At 48.4% G+C, this 21,003-nt stretch overlaps 2 protein-coding genes across 4 annotated transcripts in view; both read right to left on the reverse strand.

The window, feature by feature from the left end:
• Positions 1–5,235: 5,235 nt before the first annotated feature.
• LOC115099819 (putative proline-rich protein 21) lies at positions 5,236–7,151 on the reverse strand. Its single transcript, XM_029617667.1, has 3 exons — positions 7,081–7,151; positions 6,588–6,795; positions 5,236–6,460 (listed from the first exon to the last, which is right to left on the reverse strand). Exons 1-3 carry the CDS (start codon positions 7,149–7,151, stop codon positions 5,672–5,674), a joined length of 1,068 nt encoding a protein of 355 aa, XP_029473527.1. The 3' UTR covers positions 5,236–5,671.
• A 2,125-nt stretch (positions 7,152–9,276) lies between these two features.
• TIE1 (tyrosine kinase with immunoglobulin like and EGF like domains 1) overlaps positions 9,277–21,003 on the reverse strand; it is a 150,168-nt gene continuing 138,441 nt past the window's right edge. For all 3 annotated transcript variants that reach the window (XM_029618099.1, XM_029618098.1, XM_029618097.1), the window contains one exon: positions 9,277–10,225. In XM_029618099.1, coding sequence (XP_029473959.1) covers positions 10,154–10,225 — 72 coding nt within the window. In that variant the 3' untranslated portion in view covers positions 9,277–10,153. The remainder of the gene's footprint in view (positions 10,226–21,003) is intronic.

Genomic DNA, 21,003 nt, shown 5'->3' on the forward strand with positions numbered 1-21,003 from the left:
GAGGGCTGGTATAGGTGAAGCTCCAGCGCCCTCCACCTGCTGACGGTGGGGACCCATAGGTCCTCGCCTACAGGTTGCGTCAACCCCACCTCAGCCCAAGGGTTCACCTCCGACGCAACACTGCTGTCCCACCCCGTCCCAATCCTTCGGTGCATAACGGGGGTTACACACGTGGCCAGGCTCTTTCGAAAATGTGCGCGACACGTGCAAGACCTGGCCACCAACGTAAGCTATGAAATTTACACACGTGGGCCTTTTAAAATGTGGACGTATGTATCTGGCAGTGACCTACAAAGGAATGATCACACTCTTGATAAGGTGTGGGGAATTTCTGAGTTAAAGTTAAAAGGCTGATTTTTTAATACATTTTTTTAGTGTGAAAGTGTCACTTGCATATATAATAAAGGATGAGCTAGGGGTGGGAGCGTTGGGAAATACAAACTTCTGTTTGTTGCCTGCCTTTCTACCTATTTAAAACAAATACATGAACACACTAAATAACATACCCCAATAGTTTATTTCTCCAAGCAGTACTCACGGATTTCTTTCAGCCACCAGCAAGGTGATCCTCTCCACTCAGTGCCCCCACTGTACTTGCTGTTTCCAATGTGACATTAAGGGTATGGATTTCCATTGAATGGCAATGGTAAAATAAGCAGCATGGATTAAGTGGGTTCATAATTGTTTCTAATATAAATCACATGTATATAATGGCCACAAATTCAGGAAACATAACGGGGCAGCATGTTTAATCTGATGAGATATTATGTTTGAGATCTCCCCTTCGCCCCCAAAATCCCATGTATACACATGTCCACCATACATCTAATATGAACCCTGCCCTCATTACCATGCCACATTCACACCACTTAAATGGTTTCTAATGAGCGAGGTTTGGTTTTCCTGGTAAGTTGCGAGGGTTGCTGTATTTAGAAAAAACTTTTCCCATATTCTGTAGCTGATTTCTGGCTGCTCCATGTCCTGATTTTCTGGTTTTACATAAGTTTTTGCTTACTATGATGACTTTTATCACATTCAAAGAAGCAAAATGGTTTCTCTTGAGCATCTTTGTATTTCTTCCTTCTGATTGAGGGCTTTCAATGACAACCCACCCCAGTATAATCAATCATCAAACAGGGAGGGAGAACCAAGTTGAAATTATGGAGGCATAGAAGAAAAAGAAGCACTAAAGAACAGGTGCTGTGGTAGTAGAACTAGAAACCTCTATCTTTTGTCATTTTTCACATTTTTGTTCTGCGGACAAAATGCCTCCATCTAACAAACTAACGGGCCGATACAGTACAGTGCGCTCCGACGGAGAGCACTGTTAACCTGCCATTGGACGCGCATTTTCCCTTACCCCTTAATTCAGAAAGGGGCAGAAAACGCACGTCCAACCCGCGGCACCTAATAGCGCCCTCAACATGCAAATGCATGTTGATGGTCCTATTAGGTATTCCCGCGCGATTTAGTAAGTAAAATGTGCAGCCAAGCCGCACATTTTACTTTCAGAAATTAGCGCCGACCCAAAGGTAGGCGCTTTCTTCTGGCACCGGGAAAGTGCACAGTAAAAACTGCTTTTCTGTGCACCCTCCGACTTAATATCATGGCGATATTAAGTCGGAGGTTCCAAAGAGTAAAAAAAGTTAAAAAATAAAAATAAAAAAAAATTTGAAGTCGGCCGGCGGCTGTCGGGTCGAAAACCGGACGCTCAATTTTGCCGGTGTCCGGTTTCCGAGCCTGTGGCTGTCAGCGGGCTCGAGAACCGACACTGGCAAAATTGAGCATTGGCTGTCAAACCCTAGTGCCTCCTTTTGCCCGTTTCTACCACTGGGCCTCATTTAAATACAGAATCGCGCGCACAGGCGAGTGGCCTGTGTGCGCGCCGGGAGAGCGGGCGTTTGCCCGCTCTCCCATGGACTTTACTGAATCGGCTCGTAAGAAGGAAGCTAGTATGGGAAGAACACCTCAATGGTCTAAAAGAGGGCACCAATAACACTTTCCTGGTAAGTTGTGAGGGTTTCACTATTAACAAAGCTTTTCCCATATTCAATAGCTGAATCCTGGCTGTTTCATTTCTTGATTTTCTGGGATAGGGCAGCTGGACATGGGCAGTAAGTCAGTGGAAAGAGAAACTTGTTTCTTTTTCACATTTTTGATTTGGGAACAAAAAATGATTTGGGATCATTGTAGAAGGTGCGATGGAGTGGCCTTAACAGCCCTCCTTAACCTGTGCAGGAGCCGGCTAGGTGCCTGATCCAACTGAAGGCAGAACTCCTGCATGAAAGTAAACTGTAATGCCCTGATCAGACAGTCCCAGTAATCCTGACCAGGATTCCTTCCTATTACTTCAGGGCTGCTTATTCTCCAGCACTCGCCATGTGCCAGGGATGGGGCTTCAGGATCCAGAGACCGTCAGCTGCAGGTGCTAATCATAGGTTTAGTTTAATCTATTAAACCAATGACTTTCATTGGTTTAATTGCTTTTGTTCTTAACTGATTTATATTATGTTGATTGTTCTTAAATTGTTCTTAAATGATTTATATTTTTTGCCTCCTTAATTTCATATTGTCTGTAAAGCCTGTTGCTGATTTATTGTTTTACTGTAAACCGAGGTGATGTTTCTTACGTGCCACGGTATATAAAAAAAAAATAAATCACTAAATAAATAATTAATTAATCTGAAGCCCTGCTCCTGATTTCCATTAGGACATCTAATTATTACAGAGCTGCAGCCTGCCAGACAGACCCGGCCAGGTGAATGCAGGCGTTTCCACCGGGACTTGGATCTGATGAGTAGGACACTATCTTACACTGCTTCTCCTTCCAGAGCCCTCAAATCATGGAGTCCAAATTCCATCACCAGGTGTTGCTATGTGGTGAGTGAGCGCCACCTCTAGCATCCCCAGCCCCAGTGGCCTGGAGATCAGAGGGCCTGAGACAGGTCCCATCAGATCTGTATCTCCCCCTCCCCCAGCTCTTACCTTCAGTAGCTTCCCCTCTAAACTCTCCATCTCATTCCCTTTCCCTCACCCCAGTGCCCCTTCTCCTTCCAAGCTGCAGCAACGCTACCACTACCCATGTCTATAGTGCTCCTTGGTGCATGTAGCACTGTAAATGTACATAAAAATCAGCCCTTGGTCCAAGGTATTTATCTTCTATTTAAGATGCAGAGATTAGAGAAGCAGGAGATTTCAGGAAATACATTTTAATTTTTTATTTTTTTTTTTACAGAAAACTAGACTAAAACCAACACAGCTATGAGCAAGAGGAGCCAAACTAAGAATTAGAAGTATCCTTAAAAAGGGGGGATTATAGCAGGATTTCAGTGTGGCCAGAGAGGGAGCTTTATGTAGCTACTTGGGATGTCTCTTCCGGGCAAAGCACTTTCCCTCCCCCCTTACTGCCATAGACCCTCCCTCAGCCTGCCACACCTCTCCCATCTCACCTGTTGGCGACAGCAGCACAGGGCCCAGTGTAAGTATTGCAGGTGCTGCCCCAGTGCCAGGCCTTGTCTGAGAGCAGAGGAGGAGGTGTGGCTGCCAGGTGTGTGAGCAAGGGGCGCGGGGCAGCTGTGGCCTGTGGTAGCCTCCCCGGAGCAAGGCACATACAAGCAGTCCTGGATAAGCTTTGGAAGAGAACTGCACTGATGCAGCATGTGCTGGATTCATCGATCATTAATGGCCTCCCCCTACTAAACACACAATGCAGAAATCCTATTCATCAGCCTCATTCTCTGCTGGCCCTCTGTTTATTTCTTCTGTCTCATCCTTAAAAGGGACTCTGAGCACTGGAAGAGCTTTGGGCTTGTTTCACATTCAGCAACGAGCCTGAACGACTTCCATCTTACAATGCTGGTGCCTGCCTGGCCCTTTACACGCGGACCAGTGTCCTCACTAGGTCACTAATTAGTGCTAAGCAGGAAGCCACAGGCCTTATCACAGTTACTGGAGGTCAGGATGCAGGCAATTTGTGATTCACACAGTGACAGTGCAGCAGCCTCAGAAAGGAAACTCGCAAACAAGACAGCTTCTGGCAGAGAAGTCAAACCAGAGTCACCTACTGTGCGTGAAAGAGAGCCGGAGAGTGCAGCAATGCAGCGAGGATGCTGGGGGAGGCACCTGGAGAGTGCAGAGAGGATGCTGGGAGAGGCACCTGGAGAGTGCAGCAATGCAGCGAGGATGCTGGGAGAGGCAGCTGGAGAGTGCAGAGAGGATGCTGGGGGGGGGGGGCACCTGGAGAGTTCAGAGAGGATGCTGGGAGAGGCACCTGGAGAGTTCAGAGAGGATGCTGGGGGAGGCACCTGGAGAGTTCAGAGAGGATGCTGGGGGAGGCACCTGGAGAGTGCAGAGAGGATGCTGGGAGAGGCACCTGGAGAGTTCAGAGAGGATGCTGGGAGAGGCACCTGGAGAGTGCAGCAATGCAGCGAGGATGCTGGGAGAGGCACCTGGAGAGTGCAGCGAGGATGCTGGGGGAGGCACCTGGAGAGTACAGAGAGGATGCTGGGGGAGGCACCTGGAGAGTACAGAGAGGATGCTGGGGGAGGCACCTGGAGAGTACAGAGAGGATGCTGGGAGAGGCACCTGGAGAGTACAGAGAGGATGCTGGGAGAGGCACCTGGAGAGTACAGAGAGGATGCTGGGAGAGGCAAGTGGAGAATGCAGCGAGGATGCTGGGGGAGGCACCTGGAGAGTGCAGAGAGGATGCTGGGAGAGGCACCTGGAGAGTTCAGAGAGGATGCTGGGAGAGGCACCTGGAGAGTGCAGCAATGCAGCGAGGATGCTGGGAGAGGCACCTGGAGAGTGCAGCGAGGATGCTGGGGGAGGCACCTGGAGAGTACAGAGAGGATGCTGGGAGAGGCACCTGGAGAGTACAGAGAGGATGCTGGGAGAGGCAAGTGGAGAGTGCAGCGAGGATGCTGGGGGAGGCACCTGGAGAGTACAGAGAGGATGCTGGGAGAGGCACCTGGAGAGTACAGAGAGGATGCTGGGAGAGGCACCTGGAGAGTACAGAGAGGATGCTGGGAGAGGCACCTGGAGAGTACAGAGAGGATGCTGGGAGAGGCACCTGGAGAGTGCAGCGAGGATGCTGGGGGAGGCACCTGGAGAGTACAGAGAGGATGCTGGGAGAGGCACCTGGAGAGTACAGAGAGGATGCTGGGAGAGGCACCTGGAGAGTACAGAGAGGATGCTGGGGGAGGCACCTGGAGAGTGCAGAGAGGATGCTGGGGGGGGGGGGGGGGGGAGGCACCTGGAGAGTGCAGCGAGGATGCTGAGGGAGGCACCTGGAGAGTGCAGAGAGGATGCTGGGAGAGGCACCTGGAGAGTGCAGCGAGGATGCTGGGGGAGGCACCTGGAGAGTACAGAGAGGATGCTGGGAGAGGCACCTGGAGAGTACAGAGAGGATGCTGGGAGAGGCACCTGGAGAGTACAGAGAGGATGCTGGGGGAGGCACCTGGAGAGTGCAGAGAGGATGCTGGGAGAGGCACCTGGAGAGTGCAGAGAGGATGCTGGGGGGGGAGGCACCTGGAGAGTGCAGCGAGGATGCTGAGGGAGGCACCTGGAGAGTGCAGCGAGGATGCTGAGGGAGGCACCTGGAGAGTGCAGCGAGGATGCTGAGGGAGGCACCTGGAGAGTACAGAGAGGATGCTGGGAGAGGCACCTGGAGAGTTCAGAGAGGATGCTGGGAGAGGCACCTGGAGAGTGCAGCAATGCAGCGAGGATGCTGAGGGAGGCACCTGGAGAGTGCAGAGAGGATGCTGGGGGAGGCACCTGGAGAGTACAGAGAGGATGCTGGGAGAGGCACCTGGAGAGTACAGAGAGGATGCTGGGAGAGGCACCTGGAGAGTACAGAGAGGATGCTGGGAGAGGCAAGTGGAGAGTGCAGCGAGGATGCTGGGGGAGGCACCTGGAGAGTGCAGAGAGGATGCTGGGAGAGGCACCTGGAGAGTGCAGAGAGGATGCTGGGAGAGGCACCTGGAGAGTTCAGAGAGGATGCTGGGAGAGGCACCTGGAGAGTGCAGCAATGCAGCGAGGATGCTGGGAGAGGCACCTGGAGAGTGCAGCGAGGATGCTGGGGGAGGCACCTGGAGAGTACAGAGAGGATGCTGGGAGAGGCACCTGGAGAGTACAGAGAGGATGCTGGGAGAGGCAAGTGGAGAGTGCAGCGAGGATGCTGGGGGAGGCACCTGGAGAGTACAGAGAGGATGCTGGGAGAGGCACCTGGAGAGTACAGAGAGGATGCTGGGAGAGGCACCTGGAGAGTACAGAGAGGATGCTGGGAGAGGCACCTGGAGAGTGCAGCGAGGATGCTGGGGGAGGCACCTGGAGAGTACAGAGAGGATGCTGGGAGAGGCACCTGGAGAGTACAGAGAGGATGCTGGGAGAGGCACCTGGAGAGTACAGAGAGGATGCTGGGGGAGGCACCTGGAGAGTGCAGAGAGGATGCTGGGAGAGGCACCTGGAGAGTGCAGAGAGGATGCTGGGGGGGGGGGGGGGGGAGGCACCTGGAGAGTGCAGCGAGGATGCTGAGGGAGGCACCTGGAGAGTGCAGAGAGGATGCGGGGGGGGGGGGGGGGGGGAGGCACCTGGAGAGTGCAGCAATGCAGCGAGGATGCTGGGGGAGGCACCTGGAGAGTGCAGCGAGGATGCTGGGGGAGGCACCTGGAGAGTGCAGCAATGCAGCGAGGATGCTGGGGGAGGCACCTGACTTTCCAAATTCTGCTTTCACACCTATCTGAGGTGGGTGGAGAACAACTTTGCCCTGACTTTTTCTGGCATGGACAGTTTTTCACTCTGACTCAATCCTGTCTAAAGCAGTACTAGACATATGCACCTAAGAGACAGTCCCTGCTCCATAGAGCTTACAATGTAGTCCAGACACACAGACAATACAAATTCGAGGCTTAAAAAAAATTCATTTATTATGAAAACATAATTACATTCGCCAAAGCTATGATTTGTAAGAGCTGAGGGCTAAGGTCTAAAAGCAGCCTTACAAGGTGGATTTTAGGCTGGATTTGAATAAGTCCAGAGAAAGAAAGCAGATGCCGCAGCTCAGAAAGTGTATTCTAGGGATACGGTGTAGACAGGAGGAAAGCAGAGAGCCAGGAGCATGGATAGGAGTGAGCTGCCTGCTGAGCAGAGTTCATGGTGGGGGTTGCTGAAGGCTTTTGTAGGTCAGAACGATATGTGGGATCAGATAGGGAGCCAAGGTACTGACTGGAGAAAAGGACTAATATGTTTGTAATGACTTTGGAGAAATACAAATCACGCAGCTGAATTATGGAAGGATTGTAGTGGAGAGAGGGGGCTTGCTGGGAGACCTGGGAGGAGTAGGATGCAATAGACTAAGCAGGAGGCGATAAGAGAGTGGATAAGGGTTCTGGTAGGATGCTCAGGAAGGGGTGGATTTTGCTCATGTTATACCGAAAAAAACGAGACACTTTAGCAGTGATTTGATGTTTGTTGTTGAGAAGAAGAGAGAGAGGAGTCGAAGATGACCTCAAGGTTATGGGTTCAAGGGACTGGGAGGAAATAGAGAAAGGAGGAAGAGGGAAAGTGGTTTAGAGCAGTGGCGTAGCCAGAATTGATTTTTTGGGTGGGCACAAGGTTAACATGGGTGGGCTGTAGGCATGCAGGTCTACTAGTTGTTTTTTTACTGATAAATAATGGCAAATTATGCAGCATAGCATTCACATCTACGCCTAAGTATGAGGTTTACTTAATGATACAAACATAATTCACGGTGATTTGTGGTACTTTAGCCTTCTTATTATTACGATTTTATACACGGCTCCTACCTGTCCATAAATTTTGAGAGAGCGGTTGTGTTGCTTATATTTAAATTGCTAACATCTCAAAATATAGATATATATTTTTACCTTTGTTGTCTGATCTTTGTATTTTTCTAATCAGTTGGTCCTGGTCTCTTTTTCCCATTTTTTCCCTTATAGCTCATTTCCTAATTCCTTTTCGGTGTCTTTCTTCTATTACTGTCTTCTTCCCTTCCACACACACACACACACACACACACACACACACACACACACGCTTTCTCTCACAGACTCCCTCTCACACACTCAAGCTCTCACTCTCATATGCTCTCCCCCCCCCCCAAGCTCACATTCAAGTTCTCACTTTCTCACCCCTCCCCAGGCTTATATTCTTATGCACACACAGACGCACATCCAGGCACCCATTCTCACCCACACACATAAACCCAGACTCCCATTCTCACCCACAAACCCATGCTCCCAGTCTCACCCACACATATTCAAGCTCCCATTCTCATCCATACATATACACATTTAAGGTACTATTCTCACCCACACATACACACATTCAAGCACCCATTCTTATCCACATATTCAAGCTTCCATTCTCACCCACCCACACAAACCCAGGCTCTCATTCTCACCCATATATACACATTCAAGATCCCATTCTCACCCACCCACAAACCCAGGCTCCCATTCTCAACCACACATACACACATTCGAGCTCCCATTCACCCACATATTCAAGCTTCCATTCTCACCCACATACACACCCAGGCTCCAGTTTTCACCCACACACACTCCCATTTTCATCCACACATACACATTCAAGCACGTGCACAGCTTCCGCTTTCTCCCCCAGAGCAGGAAGATCAGCTGCCTCTCCTGCTGCCACCGGACTCCTGCTATCTTCGGGCGTCCGAACTTCCTGTCGGGGGGGGGGGGAGCGGAAGCGCAGCGCCCAACGCCCGCTTCCCCCCCCCCCCCCCCCCCCCCCAAGCAGGAAGATCGGCGGACCATACGGCCCGACGCCCGAAGATAGCAGGAGGCCGGTGGCAGCAGGAGAGGCAGCTGATCTTCCTGCTTTGGGGGAGAAAGCGGAAGCTGTGCGCGGCGCTTCCGCTCCCCCAAACAGGAAGTTCGGCAGGCCGTTTGGTCTGAAGATAGCAAAACGGGTGGCAGCAGGAGAGGCAGCTGATCTTCCTGCATTGGGGGGAGGAAGCGGAAGCTGCCCGCGGCGCTTCCGCTCCCCACCCCCAAACAGGAAGTTTGGCGGGCCCGAAGATAGCAGGAGAACGGGTGGCAGCAGGAGAGGCAGCTGATCTTCCTGCTTTGGGGGGAGGAAGCGGAAGCTGCCTGCGGCGCTTCCGCTCCCCCCCCTCAACAGGAAGACCGGTTGGCCATACGGCCGCAGCAGCGCTTCCCCATGTGTGCCGTGATGGCGCGCGAGGCGTGGGTTCTCTTGTTCGCTGTCGCGGGGATGGGATCCCGCGACAGCCTTGCAGTTCCGGTGCCAGTTGGGTGGGCCTGGGTCTAAGTTGGGTGGGCACCTGCCCACCCAGGCCCACCCGTGGCTACGCCACTGGTTTAGAGATGTAAATCTGGTAATCATCAGCATAAAGGAGGTACAGAAAGCCATGCGAGGAGATCAGAGCACCAGGGGCATTAGTACACAGAGAGAAGAAGCCTAAGGCCAGACGGCAGTACAGGAGGCTCCACCAAAGGACATAACAAAACTGCGATGAAAGAGGTAAGAAAAGAACCAAGTCGAGATGAAGTCCCAACATCCAACGGAGGACAGAGGATGAAGGAATAGGTAGTGACCCACCCTCTCCATGTTCTACAGTCATTGCCTTCCCATGCATTTCCTCTTCCTTCATGTTAAGGGTCTGTGTTACTCTAGCAGTGAAATTCTCTCTCTCTCACTGGGCAGTCCAGGATGATGTGCCCCCAGACACGTTCGTCCCGGTGGCAGCTGTGCACGAGTCACTCTCTGCATGGCATTCTCCCTCTGTCCAGTCTTTGCACTGTAAGCCTCAATACAGAGATTCAGCAGACGTTCCCATTGCATGCTGATGGGAGGGGTTAAGCAGATGGAAATAGAAGGGATTACTCCAATTCATGTACTGTGCAAGCACGAGGAGTTTGGGCCTGAGACATTCTGTAACGAGGGGAGGGAAGGACACACTGTTCATGGTCTCTATCCAGTCTGAGGAGCTGCTCTGGTTTTGAAATTTGCTTCCTTTTGGCAGGCAGTTTTCCATCCTGGGGTATTTTACTCCTGCTGTATGCTGGGGATATTGCTTGTAATTGCTGGATCTCTCACCCATGTGGAGAAAAGGTTTAATGGATGTTCTCCTCTCTGCTCCCAAGGATCAGGCTTCTTCTGCTGTGGCGTCAATGCCAGCATAGGTGAAGTTCTCAAACAATGCCATGTTCACGTAGGCCTGAAGCAGTGAAAGAAGGAAGAGAACACCAGACTGAGAAACACCGCAAACCAACACAGCTCCAACAGTGCTTAGTGGCAGGAGGGAGAGAAGAAAAGCTGCACTTCCTGAATGTTCCACACAACTCTCTCACTTCCTCCAAGGAAACTACACTTTCTGCACCAGACATTAGCTACTCTACACTACAGTAGGTAAAGGTCACAAAACATTGAGACGTTGATATTCAAATGCTTTGGAGTTGCCCGGACCAAAAAAAAAAAAAAAAAGAGATTTCTAAATATTCCCTTGCTCTTTGGCTAAATTTTGTCCTACCAACTCATTGCCTGCAAAAAATGTAGCCAAGAAAGAACAAGTGGCATTGCAGATGTTCCAGGGATGGGACTATACTTCAGCCAGTGATAGAAAAATAGCTGCCCTAAAGTTACCCAGGTAACTTTATCTGCTTCTATTCAGCGGAGCAATTACTCGGCTGCATTCTGCTCAGTATGCAGGTGAGGTTACTCAGGTAACTATCATTCCGCTCAGTATGCAGGTGAGGTAACAAAGGTAACTATCATTCCGCTCAGTATGCAGGTAACTTTATCTGGGTCTATTCAGCGGAGCAATTACTCGGCTGCATTCTGCTCAGTATGCAGGTGAGATTACTCAGGTAACTATCATTCCGCTCAGTATGCAGGTGAGGTAACAAAGGTAACTATCATTCCACTCAGTATGCAGGTAAGGTTACCCAGGTAACTATCATTCCACTCAGTATGCAGGTGAGGTTATTCAGGTAACTTTATCTGGGTCTATTCAGCAGAGCAATTACTCGGCTGCATTCCGCTCAGTATGCAGGTGAGGTTACCCAGGTAACTATCATTCTGCTCAGTATGCAGGTAAGGTTACCCAGGTAACTATCATTCCGCTCAGTATGCAGGTGAGGTTACCCAGGTAACTATCATTCCACTCAGTATGCAGGTAAGGTTACCCAGGTAACTATCATTCCGCTCAGTATGCAGGTGAGGTTATTCAGGTAACTATCATTCCACTCAGTATGCAGGTAAGGTTACCCAGGTAACTATCATTCCGCTCGGTATGCAGGTGAGGTTACTCAGGTAACTATCATTCCGCTCAGTATGCAGGTAAGGTTACCCAGGTAACTATCATTCCGCTCAGTATGCAGGTGAGGTTACCCAGGTAACTATCATTCCACTCAGTATGCAGGTGAGGTTATTCAGGTAACTTTATCTGGTTCTATTCAGCAGAGCAATTACTCGGCTGCATTCCGCTCAGTATGCAGGTGAGGTTACTCAGGTAACTATCATTCCGCTCAGTATGCAGGTGAGGATACCCAGGTAACTATCATTCCACTCAGTATGCATGTGAGGTTATTCAGGTAACTTTATCTGGTTCTATTCAGCAGAGCAATTACTCGGCTGCATTCCGTTCAGTATGCAGGTGAGGACACCCAGGTAACTATCATTCCGCTCAGTATGCAGGTGAGGTTACCCAGGTAACTATCATTCTGCTCAGTATGCAGGTAACTTTATCTGCTTCTATTCAGCGGAGCAATTACTCGGTTGCATTCCGCTCAATATGCAGGTGAGGATACCCAGGTAACTATCATTCCGCTCAGTATGCAGGTAACTTTATCTGGGTCTATTCAGCGGAGCAATTACTCGGCTGCATTCCGCTCAGTATGCAGGTGAGGTTACCCAGGTAACTATCATTCCGCTCAGTATGCAGGTGAGGTTATTCAGGTAACTATCATTCCGCTCAGTATGCAGGTAAGGTTACCCAGGTAACTATCATTCCACTCAGTATGCAGGTAAGGTTACCCAGGTAACTATCATTCCGCTCGGTATGCAGGTGAGGTTACTCAGGTAACTATCATTCCGCTCAGTATGCAGGTAAGGTTACCCAGGTAACTATCATTCCGCTCAGTATGCAGGTAAGGTTACCCAGGTAACTATCATTCCACTCAGTATGCAGGTGAGGTTATTCAGGTAACTTTATCTGGTTCTATTCAGCAGAGCAATTACTCGGCTGCATTCCGCTCAGTATGCAGGTGAGGTTACTCAGGTAACTATCATTCCGCTCAGTATGCAGGTGAGGATACCCAGGTAACTATCATTCCACTCAGTATGCATGTGAGGTTATTCAGGTAACTTTATCTGGTTCTATTCAGCAGAGCAATTACTCGGCTGCATTCCGTTCAGTATGCAGGTGAGGTTACCCAGGTAACTATCATTCTGTTCAGTATGCAGGTGAGGACACCCAGGTAACTATCATTCCACTCAGTATGCAGGTAAGGTTACCCAGGTAACTATCATTCTGCTCAGTATGCAGGTAACTTTATCTGCTTCTATTCAGCGGAGCAATTACTCGGCTGCATTCCGCTCAATATGCAGGTGAGGTTACCCAGGTAACTATCATTCCGCTCAGTATGCAGGTGAGGTTATTCAGGTAACTTTATCTGGTCTATTCAGTGGAACAATCACCTGGCTACATTTCATGGAGTATCCGGGTGAAGTTATCTGGGTAACTTTCTCACTCACTAGGGCACTGAACATCAACTTATGACTGCTTTGTATAGACTTTATGTTATGTTCTTGGACCCTTGGGCCGGCTGAGACCTCAGGTGCTGTGTTGTGGATACCCACAGTGAGTGTCGCAGCTGGGAGGTGGCGCTGAGGAGAGACTTCAAAGACGGCTTCACCACTGGAAGCCAGGAGGAGCCCGTGAGGACCCGGGCCTCTTGGTCTTAGGTGGATCCTATGCGACCAAGGATCAGAAGAGCAGCAGGGAGGCGTCCTCTGTTTTCCCGCGCTGGCCCCTTTAAATAGAGATCCCTGCGCGTGCGCCTAGGGGGCGGGGCCAGCAGCGGATCACCGGTGGCGTCTCCCTCTCAGGGGGAACGCCGCAGTAGGCCACGTCTCAGGCCTGGGCGGCCATGTCTTGGGTTCGGCGGGCCGGAGGGGGCTCTTGTGGACAGAGTGGACCTGGTGGTGAGTGGAGATCCCGGGGCACGACCCGGCATTGCATCACTTTAACAGGCAATAAAGTCTTTACCTCCCTCTCACATAGTTTCTCTATGATGGGGAAGCAAGGGCCGTAGATCTGAGAGATGTGTTACTGGGAAGAAATTATTGTGATGGGGAAGAGGCGGCTACCTTTGCTACACTCTTGAGAAGAACTTCTGCAGCTTTCTGGGAGTCCAATGTAATGAGATGTCTGTTATTTATATAATTGCATTATATATTATGAAAAAGCACAGATGTATTTAAATACAGAACATGCAGATAAAAATGATTCCAAACTGCCTGCATTATCTGATAATGAGCAGGTTGTGGGTACATGTAAAGACAGAAAAAGAAATAAAACTGCTTTACAATATCTGCATGCAAATGCCAGAAGCCTGAAAAATAAGAAGAGAGACTTAAGAGTATGGTGCTAAAGGAAGACAGAAAGAATAGGACAGAGCATAATCAACAGGAGAATGATACCAGAGTACACATTATATCTGCATGACAGGACAGATACATTTGTTGGAGGGGTGGCACTCTATGTACAGAATAAAAGGAAGATATAGACATAACCAATGCGACACTGTGATACCAGGGTACACATTATATCTGCAGGACAGGACAGATACATTTGTTGGAGGGGTGGCACTCTATGTACAGAATAAAAGGAAGATATAGACATAACCAATGCGACACTGTGATACCAGGGTACACATTATATCTGCATGACAGGACAGATACATTTGTTGGAGGGGTGGCACTCTATGTACAGAATAAAAGGAAGATATAGACATAACCAATGCGACACTGTGATACCAGGGTACACATTATATCTGCAGGACAGGACAGATACATTTGTTGGAGGGGTGGCACTCTATGTACAGAATAAAAGCTTTGCAGTAAACTCTGATATTCCATGGGTAAAGGGAAGAGTACAATAGTGGGGATATGATACTGCCTGCCAGGATGAGGAAGCAGACTGTAAAATGCTAACAGATTAGTCTGACTAGTAAAATGGGAAACAGTAATAATGGGAGACTTAATTCCTGAGTATTGATTAAGTAAATGTCACATGAGAGCATGCAAGGAAGATAAACTTCCTGGATGCCATCAATGACGGCTTCATGCAGCGGGGGGGGACTATGTTAGTTCTTAGTGGGACACAGGACCTGGTGCAAGAGATAAAGATGGTGGATTTGCTTGACATCAGTGATCTTATTGTAACAAAATTTTACATAATCAGTGAGGGTGAATACAGGGAAGTGCAGAAGGCGGTCAGTAGGACACCCACACACATCACCTTACTCAATATGTGTGTATTTTATTTTATTTTCTCGTTTCAACACCAAAGATAAGATTTAACTATTAATTCAGTCTATAGCTGATAAAAATAGAAGTGGACATGTTTTATCACAACCAACAATTAATATTTTTATGAAACTATGTTACCGTACCTTGATGGCACCTGTTTAAGTTTAATCATTTAAAACATTTAGCAACATAAATTTATGTGCCTTATTGTGAACCGTTGTGACTGCACCTAGCTTAACGAGGGAATAGAAAAGACTTTAAATAAATAAAATACTAACTAAATCTACTGAAGTAACATTTAATTATAAAAAGGGAGACTATGGTAAAATGAGGAAATCTGTTAGAAAAAACTAAAATGAGCAATTGACAAAGTTAAAAATGTGCAGGAGGCATGGACACTTTAAAATTACCATCGTTGAGGCCCTGACTAAATGTATTCCATCCATCCATTAAAATAAAGTCTAAGGAAAACTAAACAACTGCTCAAGGGGTTTACTAGTGAGGTGAAAGAGGCAATTAAAGCCAAAAGGGTATCCTTCAAAACCTGGAAAGCAAACCAAAATGAAGAAAATAGGAAAGACCATACGTACGGGCAAGTTAGAAACAAAGAATAAGCAGGCTAAGAGAGAACTGGAAAAGGAGCTTGCCGTAGAGAAGAGAGAGAGAACATTCAAAGCAAAAAGCATGTGAGGGAATCAATTAGGCTGTTAGAGAACTGAGGGGCGATCAGAGAGAAAAAGGAAATAGCAGAAAAACGAAATGAATTATTTGCTTCTGTCTTTACTAATGAGGATGTCTGGGTCAAACCCACACCACAAACAGCTTTTGATGGTGATGACTCTGAGAGACGAGATAGCATCACTGTGAGACTGGAGGATATAATAACTCAGATTGACAGACTAAAGAATAACAAATCACTGGGACTGGATGGTATTCACCATAGAATTGTAAAGGAACTAAAAAATGAAATTACAGACCTGCACAACCTCTCAGCATGGCACAGGAGGTAATATTGCACTCTGCCCATGATTTTATAAACGTGTATTATGCCCCCTCCCAGGCAGAAGACTCCTGGCCTGCACAGCCTCTCAGCATGGCACAGGAGGTAATATTGCACTCTGCCCATGATTTTATAAACGTGTATCATGCCCCTCCCTGGCAGAAGACCCCTGGCCTGCACAGCCTCTCAGCATGGCACAGGAGGTAATATTGCACTCTGCCCATGATTTTATAAACGTGTATCACGCTCCCTCCCAGGCAGAAGACCCCGGGCCTGCACAGCCTCTCAGCATGGCACAGGAGGTAATATTGCACTCTGCCCATGATTTTATAAACTTGTGTCATGCCCCCTCCCAGGCAGAAGACCCCTGGCCTGCACAGCCTCTCAGCATGGCACAGGAGGTAATATTGCACTCTGCCCATGATTTTATAAACGTGTATCACACTCCCTCCCAGGCAGAAGACCCCGGGACTGCACAGCCTCTCAGCATGGCACAGGAGGTAATATTGCACTCTGCCCATGATTTTATAAACTTGTGTCATGCCCCCTCCCAGGCAGAAGACCCCTGGCCTGCACAGCCTCTCAGCATGGCACAGGAGGTAATATTGCACTCTGCCCATGATTTTATAAACGTGTATCACACTCCCTCCCAGGCAGAAGACCCCGGGCCTGCACAGCCTCTCAGCATGGCACAGGAGGTAATATTGCACTCTGCCCATGATTTTAGAAACGTGTATCACACTCCCTCCCAGGCAGAAGACCCCGGGACTGCACAGCCTCTCAGCATGGCACAGGAGGTAATATTGCACTCTGCCCATGATTTTATAAACGTGTATCACGCTCCCTCCCAGGGAGAAGACCCCTGGCCTGCACAGCATCTCAGCATGGCACAGGAGGTAATATTGCACTCTGCCCATGATTTTATACACGTGTATCACGCCTCCTCCCTGGCAGAAGACCCCTGGTCTGCACAGCCTCTCCGCATGGCACAGGAGGTAATATTGCACTCTGCCCATGATTTTATAAACGTGTATCACGCCCCCCTCCCTGGCAGAAGACCCCTGGCCTGCACAGCCTCTCAGCATGGCACAGGAGGTAATATTGCACTCTGCATTGCTGACAGCGATTCCCATTGTGAAATGTACTCGCAAGGCTTGAGGATTAAGGTTGGAGGGTGGGGGAGGAGGGAGACAGAGGAGGGGAGACAGTGAGAGGACAGGGGAAGGCAATCCAAGACCCTTTCTCGAGTGAAAATCATCTCAGATTTGTGGGGGTAGTTTGGGCCAGGACTTACAGCTGGAGTGAGGGCAGTGCCACTTAACTGGGTGAAGCCTTTGAGATGTTATATTGAAATTGCCTGCTAAGGCTCATGAGATGCGGTCGCATGGCTCTGGACTTGCTTCTAGGCAGGTTTAACATTTGCTGAAAAACGTGTTCGGCAAACTCCTAATATCCAAGTAAGCTGGAGAATTTACTCAGCTAATTCATCCCTGCCCTGAAACTTGATTTGGGTAATAGTTAGGCAGGTACGGAGCAGGGATACTGAAAGTGGATGGTTTCTGAGTTGCCTGGCTGAGTGGCTTTGAACGTTCGCCTGTGCACGGTGCCAGAGTCTGCAGGTAAATCCTCCTCCAGGTCAATATTCAAAGGCTAAAGTTCCCTTAAGGATTCATTTTAAAAGGCTTACATGCGCCTATACCGGGAGTTACACGCATGGCTGGGCCACACGCGTGCTGCGCATATTTTAACACCACGGCCTCGCACGTTTCTCCCGGTTCACGCTGAAGAACGGTTTGAAAAAAAAGGGGCAGACTGAGGCCGGGCCGGGTCAGAGCCATTACGCACGCAAGTTGCTGCTGCTCCGAGAGCAGGAAAGTAACAAACAAAATTAGGTTAAATACCAGGGGGTTTTAGGAGAAAAGTGAGGCAGGTTAGGTAGGGGGTTTAGGAAGCTTCTTCCCAGTCCTCTCCTTTATTGGAGCAGACTGGGAGGGAACTGGGGAAAGGGTCTATCGCGTCGCCACACGCATGTACTGAAATCCCCCCCATTGCACGCGAGTCAGCATTCACTCGCACATGCACGTGCAGATATAATATCAGGCGCACATGAGAGCGCAGGTAGTGGATTTTATATCATGTGTGTGTCAGCATTCACTCGCACATGCACGTGCAGATATAATATCAGGCGCACATGAGAGCGCGGGTAGTGGATTTTATATCATGTGTGTGTCAGCATTCACTCACACATGCACTGTGCAGATATAATATCAGGCGCACATGAGAGCGCGGGTAGTGGATTTTATATCATGTGTGTGTCAGCATTCACTCGCACATGCAGATATAATATCAGGCGCACATGAGAGCGCGGGTAGCGGATTTTATATCATGTGTGTGTCAGCATTCACTCACGCATGCACTGTGCAGATATAATATCAGGCGCACATGAGAGCGCAGGTAGTGGATTTTATATCATGTGTGTGTCAGCATTCACTCACACATACACGTGCAGATATAATATCAGGCGCACATGAGAGCGTGGGTAGTGGATTTATAACGTGTGTGTCAGCATTCACTCACACATGCACTGTGCAGATATAATATTAGGTGCACATGAGAGCGTGGGTAGCGGATTTTATGTCATGTGTGTGTCAGCACGCGCATGATATAAAATTGACGCATCTGTGTGCACACGCAGGGAACCGCATGCACATGGACACCACACCACACACGTGTTTGAAAGTTACCCTCTTAGAAAATTGGCTTAAAAATGTGCAGTAAAAAATTGCTTGCTAAATGGTGCAAATGGAGAAAGATCATTAGTTCAGCGCCTCAGGGATTGGTACTGGGTCCGGTGCTGTTTAACTATTTAGAAACGATCTTGAAAAGGGAATGAGTAGTGAGGTGATCACATTTGCAGATGACACAAAATTATTCAAAGCTGTTAAAACAACATTGGGTTGTAAGGAACTGCAGGAGGACCTTGTGAGATGAAATTTAATGTGGAAAAGTGCAAAGTGATGCACACAGGGGAAATAATCCCAATTACAGGAATATGATGCTGGCTTCTTTACTGGGAGTCACCGTCCAGCACAAGGAGCTTGGTGAGTCCTTGTGGACAATACATTGAAATCCTCAGCTCAGTGTGTGGCAGCGGTTAGAGAAGCAAATAGAAACTTAGGGATGATCTGAAAAGGCATAAGAATAAAATGGAAAATATACTGCCTCTGTATCGAGTCACCTGGAGTATTGTGAGCATTTCTGGTCACCCTCATCTCAAAAGGCACAGCAGAACTAGATAAGGTGGAGAGGAGGGATACAGAAATGATAAAGGGGCTGGAGCATCTCTCCTGTGAAGAAAGGCTCTGCAGGCGAGGGCTCCTGAGCTTGCAAAAGAGAGAAGTTTATAAAATCGTGCATGGGGTGGAACGGGTAAATACAGGACGGTTATCTTCCCTTTCAAATAATACAAAAACAAGGGGACCCTCCATGACACTAAGCAGCAGCAGAGTCAGAAGAGATGGTGGAAAGTCATTCTGCACTCAGCGCACCATCAAGCTGTGGACTCTGCTGCCAGAGGCCGCGGACAGGCGCCGAGCAAAGCGCAGTTTAAGAGGCGTTTGGATGAGTTCCTGGAGGAAAAGTCCAAGGCAGACTGAGGAAAGCCATCGCTCTCCCGGGCAGGGAGTAACCGGAACTAGATCGGCGTTTGGGGAAGGGCCGGGTAATTGGGACCCAGTCTAGCCACTACTGGAGCGAGGATGCTGAGCTCAATAGACCTTTGGGCTGGTCCAGCATGGCACTGCTTATATTCTTATGACATTATATCGACTGGATCTCCTTTTTCCATAGCTTTTATACCTTCAAAAAATCCTAACAGATTGCTAAGATAAGACTTTCTTTTGCAAAAACCACGCTGACTCTTCCCCTTTAAGCTATGTGCAGTAATTCTGTTCTAATGTATAGTTTGCATCATTGTCAGACTTACCAGACTAACCCCTCCACCTTCATCATCTCCCCTATCATCACCACCTCTGCTGTTACCTTTTCCATACCTTCCATCTCTTCTATCTCAACTCTGTCCTCCACCACCACCCTCTAACTACTCCTCCTATTACCATCTTTCCACCCCTCAGCTCCTCTATTTCATCCTGATCACTGCCACCTCTACTGGTTATAGTTAAAATTTATTTATATGCCGCCCCTATCCAGAGCTGCTCACAACAAAACATACTCAATAAAACATAGGTATGTAAACATAATAGAACATAAAATAAGCATCACTAATATAGTTAAAAATAATACAACAACATAAAATAAGTAACACCATAGGGTGATAATTCACAAAAAAAACACTAACATCCAATCAATCTCATCTCATAACAACATCTGGACAACAGGTCAGAACTAAGCAGCACAATAAAAGAAAGAGAGATATCCACAGTCTCTGGCATGGCTAGTCAGAGAGCAAAATAAAACATATCAACAGTAGACTTGCCACCTTTTCCATACCTTTCATCTCTTCTACCTGAACACTGTCCTCCACCACCACTACTACCATCTTTCTACTCCTCCTCCTTTTCTATCACCACCTTTCCACCCCTCCAACTCCTCTACCTCACCATGACCATAACCAACCCCTTCTACAACTCGTCCACCACTTCTATTACCAACCTTCCCAGCCTTCTATTTCTTCCATCTCAACCTTCTCCATCACCAACACCTCTTCTTCCTCCTTCATTATATCTATTGCCACCTTTTACACCCCTCCATCTTTTCTAGTTTAACCCTATTCACCATCAACACCTCCTCCTCCACCATGTCCATTGCCTCTCTTTCCATCCTCTTCACCTCTTCTACCTCAACCCTGTCCATCATAAGAACTTTCCTTCTCCTCCTTCACTACCATCACTTCCTTTCCTGCCACCCTTTCCACTCCTCCATCTTCTCTACTTCTATCCTGTCCACCATCATCACTACATCTATAAAATTATTATTATTAGTAGTAGTAGTAGTAGTAGTAGTAGTAGTAGCAGCAGCAGCTCTGTAAGCTTCAGCCCGTAAACCATCAACTTTACTTGTTCCACAACCTTCTCAATGTCAATCCCCTCCATCACCACCACAACCTCTAACACCATCATATCCACTGGCTTATCCCTATAACCCCTCCTCGGTCACCTCCTTCACTACTATCATTATACCAGCTTCTGCAGTTCAACCTCTCTATTATTAGGTCCTTTACCACATTTATCCACTTATCCATCATTACCTCCTTTTTCCATCACTTTCTCCACTACCACTACCTCCTCCTACCCAGCTGTCAGCTTCTCCCTCACATTTTCCTTATATACCACCTATTTTACTACATCACCTCCACCATCTTTTCTACCATCATCAAAGTCACCTCCATCTTCTCATCATCACCTCTAGCACCACTGCCTTCAGTAGCTTCAGCTCCATCACCT

This window comes from Rhinatrema bivittatum, chromosome 10 (assembly GCF_901001135.1).
Source record: "Rhinatrema bivittatum chromosome 10, aRhiBiv1.1, whole genome shotgun sequence".
In the NCBI taxonomy this organism is placed as follows: Eukaryota; Metazoa; Chordata; class Amphibia; order Gymnophiona; family Rhinatrematidae; genus Rhinatrema; species Rhinatrema bivittatum.